This window comes from Styela clava, chromosome 2 (genome assembly GCF_964204865.1).
Source record: "Styela clava chromosome 2, kaStyClav1.hap1.2, whole genome shotgun sequence".
Taxonomy (NCBI): Eukaryota; Metazoa; Chordata; class Ascidiacea; order Stolidobranchia; family Styelidae; genus Styela; species Styela clava.
The window spans coordinates 10,601,843-10,618,007 of NC_135251.1; the positions used below are offsets into that span (position 1 = coordinate 10,601,843).

A 16,165-nucleotide genomic window follows, 5' to 3' on the forward strand; every position below is an offset into this window, starting at 1 on the left:
AGAACGTCCATCTTTCACCATGTTGACTTGCTCGCCTGGTTGGGTTAACAGGAAAGCAAGTTTGTACGAGTTTTGACTGTGCAAAATTCATCGAAGTAATCTGGCCATTTGCATCTCCATGGCTCTGTGAAAGCGTTTTTTTTTTGCTGAAATTAAAAGCAAAAAAGGGAGCGATGGAACCTCGTTTCAATTGTTTCCCAATACAGGCACACACACCGAATAAATATTTGCAGAATAAATTTGTTTAAAGCTAACTTCAGTTTTTACATGTGTGCCGCAAATTTTTTTTTTTTTGCTCAGTGCGGCACGAGCAAAAAAAAGTTTGAGAACCACTGGTTTACAGACATGGCACTTTACTTCCTTTTTATAGTTTTATTCACATATCGTAATAAACTGTATCTTCAATAAATTGTTCTCTGTTTCTTTTCTATGCTGTCAAATACAGCATAGAAATTGATTGATATTTTGGTCTTCTATTGAAATGCATAAGGAATTAAGGATGCAGTAATTGTCTTTTTCAAATAAACATTTCTATCATACAGACCTGGCGTTGTTGATCTTCCTGAAGATAGCAGAGAAGCTCCGCATAATCAAATTTATCTGGTGGAAGAGTTTCAGGATTTTGATGCCCCATTGCCGGATATAAGGTAACTTATTTTAGGTCACAAAATAGCTTAGGATTAATTTTTTTGTGTGAGAAATTTGTATTTTCATTCGAAATATTGGGAGGATATATTGTTCATATTCACATCTAGCAGATTTGAGGTCACCAACGTGGCCCAACTTCGAAGGATTCTTGTTCAGAACAAAAGTCAGACAACGGATACCTGTATATTACCAATTTATCTACTTCTCACTTCTAGCAACTTTCGAGTTTGCCAATGTGGCCAAAGAGCTTAACTTAAGAGCTTTTTCTGTAAAAGTGACAGCTTAACTAGATACTTGTTCAGAACGAAAGTACGACAACGCTTCATATTGCGAAATCTGGAATTCAGATTGCGATACACATGAAATTAATAATCATTCAGTGTTTGTTTGTTTTTCAAACTAATCATTGTTTTCAATTATAAATCTTCCAGTGACATCAACATCAATCGCAACCTAACCTTGAACCAATCAAGACTCGAAGAAATCACGATGCCAGAAGATGTCCCAACCTCGTTTCAAATGGACGAAGGGTTTGGTGGAGGAATGATGGGGTTCGGCAAAGAAGTTGATCAGTTTTCGACAGGGGATTTGCAAAATATGTTTTACAAAGATGACAACAGAAGTAAGAGTTCTTTCCAATGTTATTAGTTTTACGATATCCAGAAAAATCTACCTGGGAAATTCTTGCCAAAAAGTTTCAGAGAAGTTTAAGGGTTGAGTTCCTTTTGGTTGAACTTTACATCCATCGCTCTTTTCAAGGGGATAATTTTCATAGCACTAGTGTTAAACAGCATTCTGTGTATCTAAATAAATTTGTAGTTTACAATTCCGTAACAAACAATCGGAAATACCCAGGTTCCGGTTTCTTCAGAAAAGTGTATTCTGATTTTATGTCAAAGGTTTGGTTTTGATTATTATAAATAGATTTGATTTTTAGAATATTTGGAAAAGATCTTTTGATATTTCAATTTTTTAAATTGGATATTGAATTTTGATCACATTAAAATGTTTGAAATTGATGAGTTTGTTATTCACACCACTCATATCTCTAGTTAATATTAAGCAACAAGCAATTTTTGGATATCGATAAATGTTGATCATTTTCCTCTGTTTTATTTCGCCAAAAGTCTGAGTGCCTATTCTCAAAATGACTTTTAAATATGGAGATTGAGCGCAGCTAGTAATCATTGTTACAAACTGCTAGTCTGATGAAGTGTGACTTTGGTCGACCAAATAATTGCAGAATAAATTTGTTAAACTATGATGTAAGACTTATATTATTTACTTACTATTATTATTTACAGAGCTTCCTGGTTCTTCAAAAGATCTTGGATTTGGAATGGATGGAGGAGGAATGACGGCTGATATGGGAGGTGGAGGAATGTTAGGTAAGATGGAGACTTGACTTGAACTCTTCAGGAGGATACTTTGCCTCATGGCGCCACAAAGGCCATAATCGATCTCTGAGGCCTATTTAATTTAGTATAGTAATTTTCAGGATTTCGGAAGGCCGGGGTTGTGCAAAAGCCGGCTTGCTGGTCACAACCCAGCCTGCCAAACCATTTCACGTGGCCCCACATTTTCCCCCACCAAGCCTAAAATCCTAATCCTACAGTTTATGTTTAAAAATGCGCTCACATGGGCATTACACATTTTCTTTTGCTCTTGTCGCTGCACTAAATCTTTTGCCGCTTTGCCTGGTGCCCTGTTACTGTAAGGCTAAGCAATAGCGGCATTTCTGTGTGTTCCAACTAAATGTCTTAAATAAGTTGGTTTTATGGCACACCCCTGTTCATGCAATCAATCCAACAAATGTTTTTATTCCAACCTCACAGACGACAACTTCATGCAAGGTCCTGGTCTATTCGGTGAGGGAGAAAGTTTTCTCGGAGAATCAAGACAAGACAAACAAGATGAAATTGGTAAGTGAAGTTGGCTGGTGAAAGTTGATTATACAAATACTAATTAGTGAGTAAGCATTAGTATTGAATTACTGATTAGGTTAGGGTCACCGTATTTGAAAAAGCAAAATTCCGGACAGTGCATGACTATTTTCATGCCTCGTAGTAAAAAATATGCACACGGTACAAAAATAACAATGTTCTGTATTAGCAGTGTGCACAGTACAATTGCAGATGCAGTAAAATTCCGGATTGCGGACATTTAAGCATTTTTTTAAATTCTTCCCGGACGCAAAATTTAACCCTAAATTCCGGACATGTCCACAATTTTCCGGACGGTATGGCAACCCTAGATTAGGTAGATTTGAAGAATTTTTCTTTAGTTTGAGACGTAGCACATCTTTAGAGAACTCAATTATTAATTTTGCTTCATTTCAAACAGTGCAAGACCTCCACTTAAAAAGACCTCAAATATGAAATTTGAAAGGTTTTATTGTCGAAATATTGCTCCGAATAGTGAAAGATGCTTCTAAATATGAAAGGCCGAAAAATGGCTGGTCGTTTAAGTAAATGAGCAGATTGGTTCGAAAGTGTCATGCGTGGCTTATCTGCTCTGCCATTGGCTGACGCCCAGCAACTTTCCTGACCCATTCGCCTCCCTCGAGTACATACAATGCATCTCACTCAATTTCATTAGGGCATTCATAGGGTAAAATGTGTTCCTAGTTCCTACTTATGAAATTTTCTGCACATGAAACATTATTTCCAGAGTTCCTACTGTATATGTATAAAAATATCAAATGCTATAATTGGGATTGGGATACATTAAATGTAGCTTAACTGTTTTTCAATACAAAAGATATTTTTCATCATCTGTGGTAAATCCTTAACGATAACCCTTGTCTTTGTATCGTAATTACATTTTTTAAATTTTGTTGTAATAAATGAAAGTAAAGATTATTTTTATATATTATCAAAAGCAATGGAAACAGGTGAAGCAGCTATGGATCATCAAGTAATGTCTCCGATGCCACAACAACAGCAAGAACAACAAATGCAACAGAACGATCAATTATTACATCAAGATATTCCAGTAAGTGTAAATTGGAGATTTTTTTTAAAACTTAGATTTATCGTTTTTACTTTGAGAATGCGTAAATGAAAATGACTTTCAATAGCTGTTGGTTTATTTGAATGTTTAATGTCCAATTGTAGGGATGGCCAATAAATATAGTTTGTTTCAGCCCAGATGGGTGTATTAGGGTAAAGGTCAAAGGGAAGGGTCAAAATTGCTGCTTTATTGTCAAATTCAATTCAGGCTTATTCTATATCTGGCTAGTAACGGTAACATTGTAAAGGTTTATTTTCCATAATTGTTGGCTTATCAATGCTTCACTGTATTTGATAATATTATGTTCATTCATACAACCTTCATTGGAATGTTTATTTCATACATCTACAAACATGCCATAGACAAATATGTGGAAAAAGCAATAATACCTTGTTGTTCTGCACTTTGTGTGAATATTTTTTTAATCAAATTTAATCAAGTTTTTTGTGTGGGTTTTTTCTGTTGTTGTTGCTATGAACACTACTACGTAATTATCAAAAGGTGAAGAAGTATAAAGCTAAACAGTATTTTCTTCACTTTCTTTTTAGCCCCAAAAGCAACTCGACACACTAGGGATGTGTGTGCGATATTTGATAGGCCTATTCTTATAAACACTAACAACGATAATCAAAGGTCGTGATATTCGAGTAAGAAATCCTGGTACCAAGTTGTATTTACATTTTTTTTCGACAGCCCCAGGAACAGCTTGAAACTGTCGACGCACAACAGCTCCACATCCATGAACAGCCAGACATTCAGACACCCCAACAAGGTCAACCAGAGACAACTGAGCAACCTCAACTCCAGACAACAGGGGACGAAACGATCAACGTAACAATAAATCGGAACGAGACAACACTCATTGCAAATGAGGAAGAAGCATTTGCGCTGGAACCTCTCGATATCACAGGTACGTTGATACTAAATTTTTATGAATTTAATTTTATATTTCAAATTCCCCATAATAAGTTTCATTGAAGTTATTCATTTATACTAAAGCGGTGGTATTCGAATGGTGGTATGCCCCACAAGGCCATGTAGACAATTGTTTGAGGACCGTAAAGCTTATTGAAAAGATGAATATTCGTTAGATTTGATCCTGTCCGACTTATTTGAACATTTACATTTCTTCATTGTTTAGTGATTGCTATTCCATCCACATATTTTCAACGTGTTCTTTGAAAAAAACATACTTTCACCTTACTTTCTGTTATTTGCAGCTTATTGATAGCTAGTTATTTTTGAGGTGGGGCGCGAGACTTGACAAATTCTATTTAGAAGTTGCGGATAAAAAAGTTTGGAGAACTGTACTAAAGCCTTCCTACTAATATTTTTCATGTGTTGCTGATTTCAACATACTTAACAGTAGTTCACAGCAATCCAATACAGTGCAATTATCCGAAACAAATTTCAATTTCAATAAAACTGTTTCAACTTTTTAAAATCTCTTCATGAGGGCTAAATTTCATACTAACATAAAAAAAATTTACTAATGGTTATCTGTTCAATGCTTAGATTTCCCACCTATTCATTATTAATTATGAAATGAAAATAAAATACTAACTGTGATTAATTTAACATGTTAACTAAAATAGAAAAAAAACACTTATTTTATAATTAAATAATAATTCCATTTCCAGTTACATTTTGAAACTTAGTCTTGATTTTTGGTAATTTATGTTTTTAGGCGTAAAAGACACTCGAATTCGAAGAAAACGCAAATTGGTTGTCGATCAAATCATGGAATTAGACGGACAAACAATGCGAGAACAGTTGAAAGATTTCACAGACATTGTTACGTCGCTGGATATGGCGCCACCTACCAAACGACTCATGCAATGGAAAGAGCTTGGGGGCGTCGACAAATTATTTGCTAATGCCAGTCGGATTTTTAATGACTATGTTGGAAAGGTAATTATTTTGTCTTGTTATTGAAATCACAAAAAATTAAAATATATTTAATCCTTGTGTGTCACTGGCAAAGTTGTCGGAAGTCAGTAAAAGTTTACACTAGGCTAAACTCCAAGCTATTTAAAAGCCGCCAGCTCGCCATGACTTTCAATTCTGGATTGATAAAAAAAATTTCTCTGGTTACTCAAAGTTAGCGCTGAGTTTTTTTGACAAAACGAATTCAAAACATAATCCGCTATGCGCAATTTATCTAATTGGTTGTTATCAATGCTTAGTTGACTTAATTTAATGTTAGCTTAACGCATCGAAATTGTCCTTGAATTAAAATCTGTTATGTGTGATTTAGGGTAGGGCATTGTAGGCACATAAATTACGGAAAACATGGAATCGAACAGACAATTCGCTGAGTGTTCACACACAAGAAGAAACATGTTTCTTTCATCAATAACTCACTAACGAGAATATCGATCGGAGACCGAAGACTTATCGATCGAAAGTTAGGGGTTCAAACTGCGGTTCCAATTCTTCCATTCTTACTCCATAGCGACACCATGTGTCCCATCACTAATTAATTAATAACTCGCTAACTATACGACATAATTCATCCAAAATCAATAGGCTTCCGGTCCGAGATATGATGAATGCACATGCAAAATTTGAAGCAGATTCAACCTCGCTTTCATGGGATATCGCGTGTGTCTAACAGACAGACAGACAGACAAACAAGCAAGCAGACAAATACCTGTCAACATACTTACCGATCTTAAGATCGATAAGTAATAAGAGGAGAGTCATGTGTCAGAATTGCATTTCAAAATTATTGCTTAAATAAATTGATGGATGCATCCCCACCAGCCAAATACAAAATATCTAGTGAATTGAAAAGCAGTTTCCAACGAATTTCCGATTGTATTCTGCTCAACATTAAATTTTTGTTTATATATTCTAATTTCCTCTGCAGGCATATTCAATCAATCTACACTGCGAAGTACCGGAAGATCTGAAAGATGTCTCTGCTACACAGTTACATGAACTTTACGGACAGGATGAGGTAATTTATAGCTTAGATTTTCACGTTCTCTGATAAGTAAGGCTCAAATAAAAGTCCTGGGACGCTATATAATAATTGCCGGTCTTACGATTGGTGACTTTTGAGCAATAAAGCTCATGTGGTTTTATTTAGCAATATTGAGCTCAGTTGATTAACTATGAAACCAATTTTGGGATGTATGTTTTGCATTTTTGTTATTTTTTTTTTGGCATTTGCTGTTTGGGCTCTTGAAAAAGAATGGGTATCCATGCAAGTCTTTTCAATCTTCAATCCAGAAACTTCATTATTTGACTTTGTAATAATTTTTTAGATTGCTAATTTAAGCTATATAATGGATATTCAGTACATTTATTATTATTATTGTTTCACTATAACTAATATGTAACAAAAAGTACAATCATTCTTGTGTATAATACTGAGCGGCCATGGTTAAACTGATAGATTCCGTTTTTTTTTTTTTTTCAGCTTCTGATTGTAAAAAATACTATAAAAATTATTTCACAACAATTTACTTTTTTTAACAGAATGAACCAGCAGATGAATCATCTATCCAAGCAGCTCGTGACATCAGCGTCCAACAACATGAACAACCTCACGCAATTCTAGACCAATCAACAAGTTTGCTTCAACAACCACACAAATCTTTGGATCCTGTCATTCCTGCTCCGAATGCAGATGTCAGTTTACCACAACCAGTAGGTTACTTTTGTATTTATGTTTTAGTAGTCACCGCGGCTCTTTTGAAATATTGGCTCCAAGCTTTGATTCAAAGACTTAAACAGAAGTTTCAGAGCGGGAGTTATGTTATTATGCCATACAAAAAATATATGGCAGCAACCCAATAGACATCCGTGCAGATGTTGCATATGCAGCAACTTGCTTATGAAGTGTTGTACTGTTTACAACTCTGACATGACGTATCATAATGCAATATTGATTTGAGTTAAATATTACTATGATCCACCCCCAAAAAAATTTGGAGACTTCAATTTAAAAAAATTTATTATCTTGTGAGAGAGAATGGTGTCCTGTTTGGGTATCTAAAATACAACTACATAATTGGCCTAGTACACTAACTGCTGTAAAGCCCATCTATCTCTGGTGACAGGTTACGAAAAGCCATCATGAACGTCTAGTAAGTAGACTCAGGAATTGATTCGAACATTTTTAGGTTCTACATTGACATGTATTCCACCATAATTTGCTCTGAAATGCGTCTTTACTCCTGAGTGAGCGGACATAGCCTTGCTCTGAACAACAAAAAATCACGATATTTTTTATATGGTTTCAGTCGATCAGCATTTTGATGGTTGTCAAAAATAGGTCATTTTATGACATTGCTCCGAGCAAATCCATTATAAACGAATAATTTTTCTTGCTTGCCAGGCTGCCTATAATTCGGATGATGATTATGAGCCATACAGTGTAGGACCACCAAGCATAGCATCAAGTCCAGGTGACAATCTAGGGCATCCAGGGAGTCCACCTGCTGTTCCAGAGCCAGGTGGCATATCTGGCCTGGGTGACCTGGGTCTCAGTGACATATCAGGAATACCGGAACAAGCTGAAGAGCCACAACCAGAAATTCCGGAACCAGGTACGTGTATGAATGTAATTTTATGGGTGTTTAAATTGAATTAAATACATGAATTGAGTGCATTCGATGCAGTAAGTTTCGGTTTTATGAATTATTTTTTTAGGATACCTTAATATGCAAGGTTGTCCCTCTGAGTATTTGTGTGTAATTGAGTATATTTGCTATAGAAAGATTTTATTTCATGATTCATGATTAATTTAGAGTATATATATTTGAAAATTTATAATTTACTTCATAAAAAATTGAAAATCAATCAAAATGACGTTCATCTCGAATTTTCAGCAATATCAAGTTTTTCAATGAATTTTATTGGTTTCTGTAAATTCTACTGTAGAGCATAAACCAATTCGGAACATATTTCATATTTGGAAAAATTGTTTCAAAATGATGAATGATACAATTTTGGACATCCACACCTAACTCGAATTAATTCTCGCATATTCGAAATCTGCCGTTAGTCTGATGGTTCTGAAGGTAAAACCATGTCTGCCATCCCAGCAAAATTAGAGGATGTTCATAGAATTAAAAAACTCGCATTTAATACTTAGTTATTCAATTATTAATCATTTTAAATATGAATTTACCTTGTTTCAGATGAAGGTGAAGCATACGATGATGATGTTGATGATTTGAGATGGAATAAGAGAACTCAACATCTGATGCACACGTTGAACGTAAGTATTATTATATTTAATTGCTGTAAAAGCTGTGCAAATTTTGCGAGGCAGTCCCAATGAAGAGAATCTTAATGATGGGTTGAATCCTATTGCAAGTGCTGTCATTTAGTTGTCTGTTTCAGCAATAAATCTATATCTAGCTTTAAGTGCAAGGATTTACAAGTCAAATGGATAGATAAAGTTGAAACTAAATTTGCCTAACATCAAGGCATTCTAAATTTAAAGAATTGTGCATGGGGTATTCCGCTTTACTAAATCATTTCCAGTACACTGCCCAGTAACTGTTAGCTCTAAAGTAGTTGGCCTTAATTGTAACCTTAATTACACACAATGATACATTTAAACTCTCTACTGAATCTTTTAGCAGCTAACTTTACGCAGATGAGCCATTCAAATCATAACAACATAAAAATGAATTATTATTTGGATTTGCTAATTTATACAAATTATAGTTATAGGTAACAGCCTTTGATTTCATCAGATAATATTTAATCATTTCACTGTCCTATCAAGAGGAATAAACGTTTATTATGAACCTTGTTTTTACAGAGATCATTCAAGCATAGCAACCAAATTTCATTCTTCCAAACGACAGAAGGACTGACTCGTAAACAAGCAGTGTCGAAGTTTTATTCCTTACTAGTCCTTGCGAAACAAGAAGCCACTCTTCTACAACAATCGGAAAGCTTCAGTGATGTTTTTATCAAACAAGGACCAAGATTTGAGACTGTACTGATGTGAAAAGACTCTCACTAAAAACGATGTTGAAAAACTTGGTAAACGCAGTCCAAGTAAATGTTATACAGACGGTTCATCTCTTGTAGGCTCGAATGCGGAGATTTGCTAAATTATTCACAAAATCAAAACTCACTATATTAAATATAATCGGGCGTAGCCAGCAATTGTCAATGGAGGTTCTGACATTTATAATTGCAGAGTTAGCGTGCGTTAATCTACCAAAAATTGCTATGTATGGAACATTTCAGAGGCGTGGATTGGTCTGCGGATTAGAAATATAATTCCCATAGATCTATAGACATCTATAGAGTCAAGATGTGGAATGCTCATGCTTAATTGTCATGATCAATCCTTTTTTTTTTGTGTCTCAAGTTAAATGGAGTCCCGTTTGTTAAAGCGCTCAAAATGACAAATGTGTGCCGAGCGAACAATACTTTCAGCCTTATAGGAATTTTCAACGAAAGGGGTATCGAGCCTCAGTGGTTTGGCTTTGTGGAAAACTATTCGAATGTATTGTATTCGTTGAAATTATTCGATTGAAAAAATGAAATTCGATTACACCAAGTGATTTTTATTTAATCAATCAGTTTACATTTTAACATTCTTAAACGTTTGTCTTCTTGGTAACTGTAGTCTTTATACAAAAACGTAATGCGGTCATCTATAGACAAAGGGTTGTGTAAGCAATGACCAGATAACCATAAAAGCTACATTCTACAGCCCCGACATTCGGTCAACACAATTTAGGAACGCGAGTGGAAGTTTTTGACAAAACTTTTAAGTTCGCCTCCACTTTCTTCAATTAACCAAATATGCTTAAATAACGGGATACTTAACTTTCGTAAACTAAATCTCTAATCACGTCAACCAAACCTCGTCTCATGCATTGTTGATAAACTTGAGCCTGCAAGGGTTGAATTGTCCGTAAGCCGAGTAATTTGCTGCTTATTATAGACTCCTGTACGAGCTTGGCTTATAGGATAATAGAATTGAGAAGAGAATACAATCAGGATATTCCTATATTAGTTTAATAGCAAACTGGTATTGTCATCATCTGCTGCTATCACTGCCCATTTATTTGATGACAAGATTTGAGGTCTTTCACCCAAGAGGACAAAACTTGGAAAAGCTGTTTTGAAAAAATGATCATTTCTGAAACTAGCCTACTGTAGATTCTTATTGAAATTTTATTAATAAGCTTGCTTCAAACTATGATTAGATATCAGATTTGCCTTCAATATTTTCAAATGAATTTCGGTATTCATCCTTCGGTCTTGAAACCCTTGAATGACATCTGAGTGCAACGTAGTCATTATCATTTACCCATATATGTTCTTTCTATGAATTATCATGCAAACAGTTGTCTTTTCATGAGTTTGTATGTTTTCGTAATCCCTTGATTGTAATAGATTGGTTGCCGTAAGTTTTATGTATCAGCTTTTGTCTTTTTGTAATTCTGTATGGAGACCAGATACCTTAACTTAGGGTCCTATTTTATATAGAGCATCCTACTTTGTTTGAAAGGTTTGGTTTGAATTTTGGGACCTCCAGAAGTATGTGCACCAAGATGGCGCACAACCTGAACACACACAGTATGTGTACCGGGTTAGAATTCAGGTTGCGCGCCATCTTGGTGCACATACTTCTGGAGCGCCGAATTTTGGTTTGGTTTGAATTTTGTTATCCAGTCGTGGTCAACTTTTTTCTATTTTATTCGAACCCTAACGCGACACATCTTTATGATATATTAGTCTCCAAGTCCATGCTTCCGAAAACAAACAATACAGTAAAACTAATCCCATACCGGACTTGGAATGGTAACAGGACGAGAGGCCATGGTTCGCCATATGGATAAGCCGTCTTATTGGCTTTCCTCTCCCTCCGGGATAAATATGTAAATCCTATCCTAGTCTCATTCAGGGAACTGTTCTACAGGATGGATAAAATATCATTATTATACTGCATTGTTGCTTAGCATGAATGTTTATGAGCACTTTTTCTAACTTTTTTTTTGTCCATTTTGGTGGTAGTTTTACCATTGTAGCAGTAAGAATGTGTATTTTTTGTATATAATTACTTTTTTATTACTCCAATATCTGCTTGTATTACCCACTTTAGCTTGAAACTATATGTGGCTTCATTGGAACAGGTGCTATATAGCCAACCATATAACAAAATAATAAAACATTTTGCCAATCTGTTGCAGAAAGCTATGGTAGCTTGTTATTACTGTTTTATTCATCGAGTGGTCCAAATCTTTACAGTTCCACTAACCCCTATAAGTGAGATAAGATTCGCTTTTGAATAATATACTCTAAAATTTATGTTTTCTACCTGAAACCAGGCTTACAGCTAACTCTGCACACAGAAACATTGAATGAATTTGGAGGGTATTATGAGATCTGCACTTTTTGCATAGATGAGATGCCTGGAGCAGACAAATGTCATATGTTTCATTAAACCAAATTCAACAATTTTTGAACGAAAATCTTGAGTTACCCTAGTTATATAGTTGATCTTGATTTGCCATAATTACGGCGACTAGTCACCGAACCTCATCTTCTCCTGTGTTATACGGGTTGGGAACCACTCACCTAGGACTGTAGCTTATTGATTTTTCAATAGACATTGCTTTTAATGCCATCTTTATTATTTTTGTCTTTCAATGTCTAGAATACAGATTTTGATTTTTATGTCTGTTCTGTGAGTCTATTTCCCACTGGCAACCAATTTTAACTGTTGAAATGACCTAAAATTATGATGCCCAATGAGCGCAAATAGGGGTGTGCAAGATTTTATACAGTAGGGCCAAAACTGTGAGCCGCACCTTTATTTAACATGGGAATGCAATACAAAAAAGGAAGTAGAATTCCTCTTACGCAGCAGATTAAATTGAACTTGTCTTGCGGTTCTCATCACATTCAAAATTGGCACTTCTCTGCAGGTTGCACACCCCTGAGAATACAACACAATGTGCAGCAAAACAGAGGTCCTTCGTTAGGGATCTGATATTTGGATGGCGGTGAGATTTTCTCTTTCTATGATGGTTACATGGAGTAACTGATGGACAAAATTTGTTCCTGCAGGCGTAACTGCTGGGAAATTTGGGAGCGCTCAAGTGAGACTAAATCGGCATATATAAACACTCTTAGGGAAACTCCTCCATTACATAGATTGATCTGGATAAGACCGATAATAAGTAACGCACATCGCTACCATCTCTTAAAATGTAAGAATGTGGCTTGCGCCCCATGTTTGTTTTGAAGCCAAAGCCCGTTTGGAAATTATGTGTCAGCTGTCATTGTCACCATTATTTGGTCATGAACGGTTTAAAAAGTTCCCCAGTTCACCTCGCTTCGGCACAAAACTAATGCTCTGTCCTTAATTTTGAAATTAGGCATTCTCTGATCAACTTCATAACTGCATAATGGTACAAATTAGACATAGAAGCCATAAAAATTTATTTATTTGTCAGTCAGTATTGCAAGTTCCATTTTTAAAATTTCCATGATCGAAGCTTCATTTGGTTTGGCCAGCAGAGTGAATCCATTTTTTTAATTTTGTGCTATACATAAATTCCAACCCACAAAAGTAGAAATAGAATTCCAAATCCATTAAAGAAAGAAGCAACGAATGACATCAAAATTTCTTTGTAAAAATCTCTGGTGTATTTTGTCGAAGTTACCTGTAATGAGAACGTATTCATGGTATTGAAATCTAAAAAATTGTAATTTACCTTTCTATCTTGGACTTGCTGACTGAACAAAAAGAACAATATGAAAAAAGATATCCGGGAAGCAATATCAACTTGCAGATATATCCTATAGGATCAAATTTGAATTCCATTCGCTGCCTAATCCAATTGAAATGAGGATCAATAATAAAATGTGTTGTGAATGTGAACATCAGCCTGCATTTTATAATTCAATCTTTCTTTAAGAATACAAGATGGTTTGTGCATTCCATTTTTTTTTCTTGTGCAATTCTGCTGGGCTTGTTTTATAGGGCATTGTAATAACTGTATTATTTAGTTTTGTTTGAATATATTTCTGTATTTATAGCATAATTACAGAACTAAGTTGTTCATATAGGGTGGTGTAGCCAGTCTGCGGACAATTTCATTCAAACCGCTATAAAACAAAAACCAATATATCTAACCCGTTAATTTTTTCACCGTAGGTGCATTGGCATTTATTCTACACGCTGAACTTCGGATTAACTTTCTACGACCAGGGGTTAAAGCTATACAAACCACCAAAGTACGATACTCTGAAGATGTATTTGCGACCGAACGACCAGTGTGCGATCACGGATTTCAAGCCGTGGACATCGTTTCTGCTGCGTCGAGACTAGAGCATACGCAGCCATGCGTGAAAAAATGGCTTCCAATTGCATTTCTGACCGTCATATATTTTAAGAACACGGTTATTTCGAACAAAATTCTTCAAATTATAAACAAAGCACCGCATCACAGCAATCAAACAGACAAAAACACGGTGGTCGCAAATTAGTTGATAAAGATATTATTGACGTATTGGAAATGCGCACCCCCCTACTCCCCCTCCTTTGAATATAGAAGCGCGAAACTTTAAAGATGGTTAAAAGAAACACAACTCTACCCACCTGCCAAGTTTCATCTCTTTATCTCTTATATTTGTATGGATTTTCAAGCTTTTTTAAAGGAACAATGGGTAGTTGGCGACATGGTAAAATGGTCCGTTTTTTTTTTTCGGTCGTAACTTTTTTATTTGTGGCCGCATTTTAGTGTAATTTCGCAGAGCTACGAGGGATAAGTGGACGATAACGCGTGAGAAATATCGTCACGGTTCGTTAATTTTTTCAGCATTAATTTTATCGATGAAGTTGATGGTCGTAGATAGGTCATGGCCGCAAAGTGGGTAAGCCACCCTACAGATATACTTGATGGCATGAATGACCAATGCACTATACACTCTTTCATCACTCGAAAGGCTTTCAGCGACACCTACAACACTGATTACGTTTAACGAATGAAATTCAGTTAATGCAAATGCTTCTACAGTTCTAAGACTATTATTATTTCAGATACAGCAATGCCCCACAATTTTGAAATACGATTTTTAGTGGTTCTTTATCATATAAACAATATAAAAGATAAATTATCTCACCTCATAAACGAAAAACCATATCGTAAAGAAAAGTCCAATACCCAATAAAACGAGTGTGAGATGCGGATAAACTGCTGGATTTACTGGTGACACATACCGGCTCATAAACGACAAATCCATTTCACTCTGAGAAAATAAAACGATCTACCATGAGAAAAAAATAGAATAAATTTTTATATTGAACTTCAAAATTCGTAAATAGCTCACCATTTTGAACGAAGTTTGTCTACTTTTATCAGCTGAAACAGAAAATCAAAAGAAAGTCACAAAACCCGCCACAGCAAATTTCTACGACAGAATTGGCCACATATTTTCATTTATGGGACTGAGTTTGATGACGTTTCAGTTCGATAAAATTTGTAAATTAAATAATCCGTGCTTGGTTGATTTGAGTACAAATTGAGATGTTAATTTCAAAAAAATATTAAATTAGATTTATTTCAATACACTACTACTAATTTTTAACGTAAATAGTGTCAGTAAAATATTTTTCAATTACTCAAGCCCAAAATTCAGCAGGATACTTGCGAAGAAAAAATAAAGAGATTTTGATAGTAAATACCATTCAATCAAAATTGATTTGTTTTTATTAAAAATATTTTAAAACATTTTAGGCTCTTTTTCTAAAACTGTTTATGTGGAAATCAATATGAAAAATTATATGACGTAATAAATCATGCGCTTTGGTCAGCTGACCTTTTGATTGACGTTTCCGAAAATGAACGGTAAATTTTCGAAGATTGCAGGTTTTAGGTTTGAGGGAGTTCTGTAATTTGCAGATTTTTCTACTTTTTATTGAGATATATAAGATGCAACACATGTTTGGTCAGTTTTTCTAGGCTAAGCTTAGTTGATGCCCATACTATACCGGTACCAAAATGATTGCTGTGTATTTTATTACGGTATTTCACGGTAGAATATTTATTTGTATTTTGCTGTTGTATTTACTGATAGACCTAGATAAATACAGAAATAGATGCCAGGAGCCCAGGATATTCCAGTTTCCATTTTCTTTGTCCACTCCCTATGTCGGATCCGTTTGTTAAGTCTGGCGCAGTAAATGTCATAGCTCATTACTTGCTTAAATACAGAAATAACACCAAACAAAAATATGATGTCTGAATGCAGGAATGTCAGAATGTGGAATTTTCAAGTTATTTTTTTAAATAAAAAAAAGACTACTGGACTATCTGGTGAGAGTGAGTGAAAACCTTGACAGACATGATAAGTTGAAATCAAACCGAATCAATTTTAGACTAAGCAGGTAAGTTCAGAAGTTATGTTTCAAAACAAAATGGGGTAGTCTATAGCGCGTTCCGTGCCTGACTGACTTAGTCTATTTGGAAAATAATTAAATAAAAATTTGGGCTGCTTTCTCACATCG

At 35.1% G+C, this 16,165-nt stretch overlaps 2 protein-coding genes across 2 annotated transcripts in view; one reads left to right on the forward strand and one right to left on the reverse strand.

Annotated features, from left to right (window-relative positions):
- The window catches only part of LOC120336855 (double-strand-break repair protein rad21 homolog), a 120,314-nt gene extending 107,987 nt beyond the window's left edge, over positions 1-12,327 (forward strand). The window contains exons 4-15 of the mRNA XM_039404622.2: positions 543-647; positions 1,080-1,270; positions 1,953-2,036; positions 2,484-2,570; positions 3,530-3,642; positions 4,354-4,570; positions 5,348-5,571; positions 6,533-6,622; positions 7,147-7,317; positions 8,009-8,219; positions 8,814-8,893; positions 9,446-12,327. Coding sequence (XP_039260556.2) covers positions 543-647; positions 1,080-1,270; positions 1,953-2,036; positions 2,484-2,570; positions 3,530-3,642; positions 4,354-4,570; positions 5,348-5,571; positions 6,533-6,622; positions 7,147-7,317; positions 8,009-8,219; positions 8,814-8,893; positions 9,446-9,637 — 1,765 coding nt within the window. The 3' untranslated portion in view covers positions 9,638-12,327. The remainder of the gene's footprint in view (positions 1-542; positions 648-1,079; positions 1,271-1,952; positions 2,037-2,483; positions 2,571-3,529; positions 3,643-4,353; positions 4,571-5,347; positions 5,572-6,532; positions 6,623-7,146; positions 7,318-8,008; positions 8,220-8,813; positions 8,894-9,445) is intronic.
- A 755-nt stretch (positions 12,328-13,082) lies between these two features.
- On the reverse strand, positions 13,083-15,147 carry LOC144419895 (dolichyl-diphosphooligosaccharide--protein glycosyltransferase subunit TMEM258-like). The gene is made up of 3 exons (XM_078110085.1): positions 14,989-15,147; positions 14,782-14,907; positions 13,083-13,319 (listed from the first exon to the last, which is right to left on the reverse strand). Exons 1-3 carry the CDS (start codon positions 14,989-14,991, stop codon positions 13,200-13,202), a joined length of 249 nt encoding a protein of 82 aa, XP_077966211.1. The 5' UTR covers positions 14,992-15,147; the 3' UTR covers positions 13,083-13,199.
- Between the last annotated feature and the right edge of the window lie 1,018 nt (positions 15,148-16,165).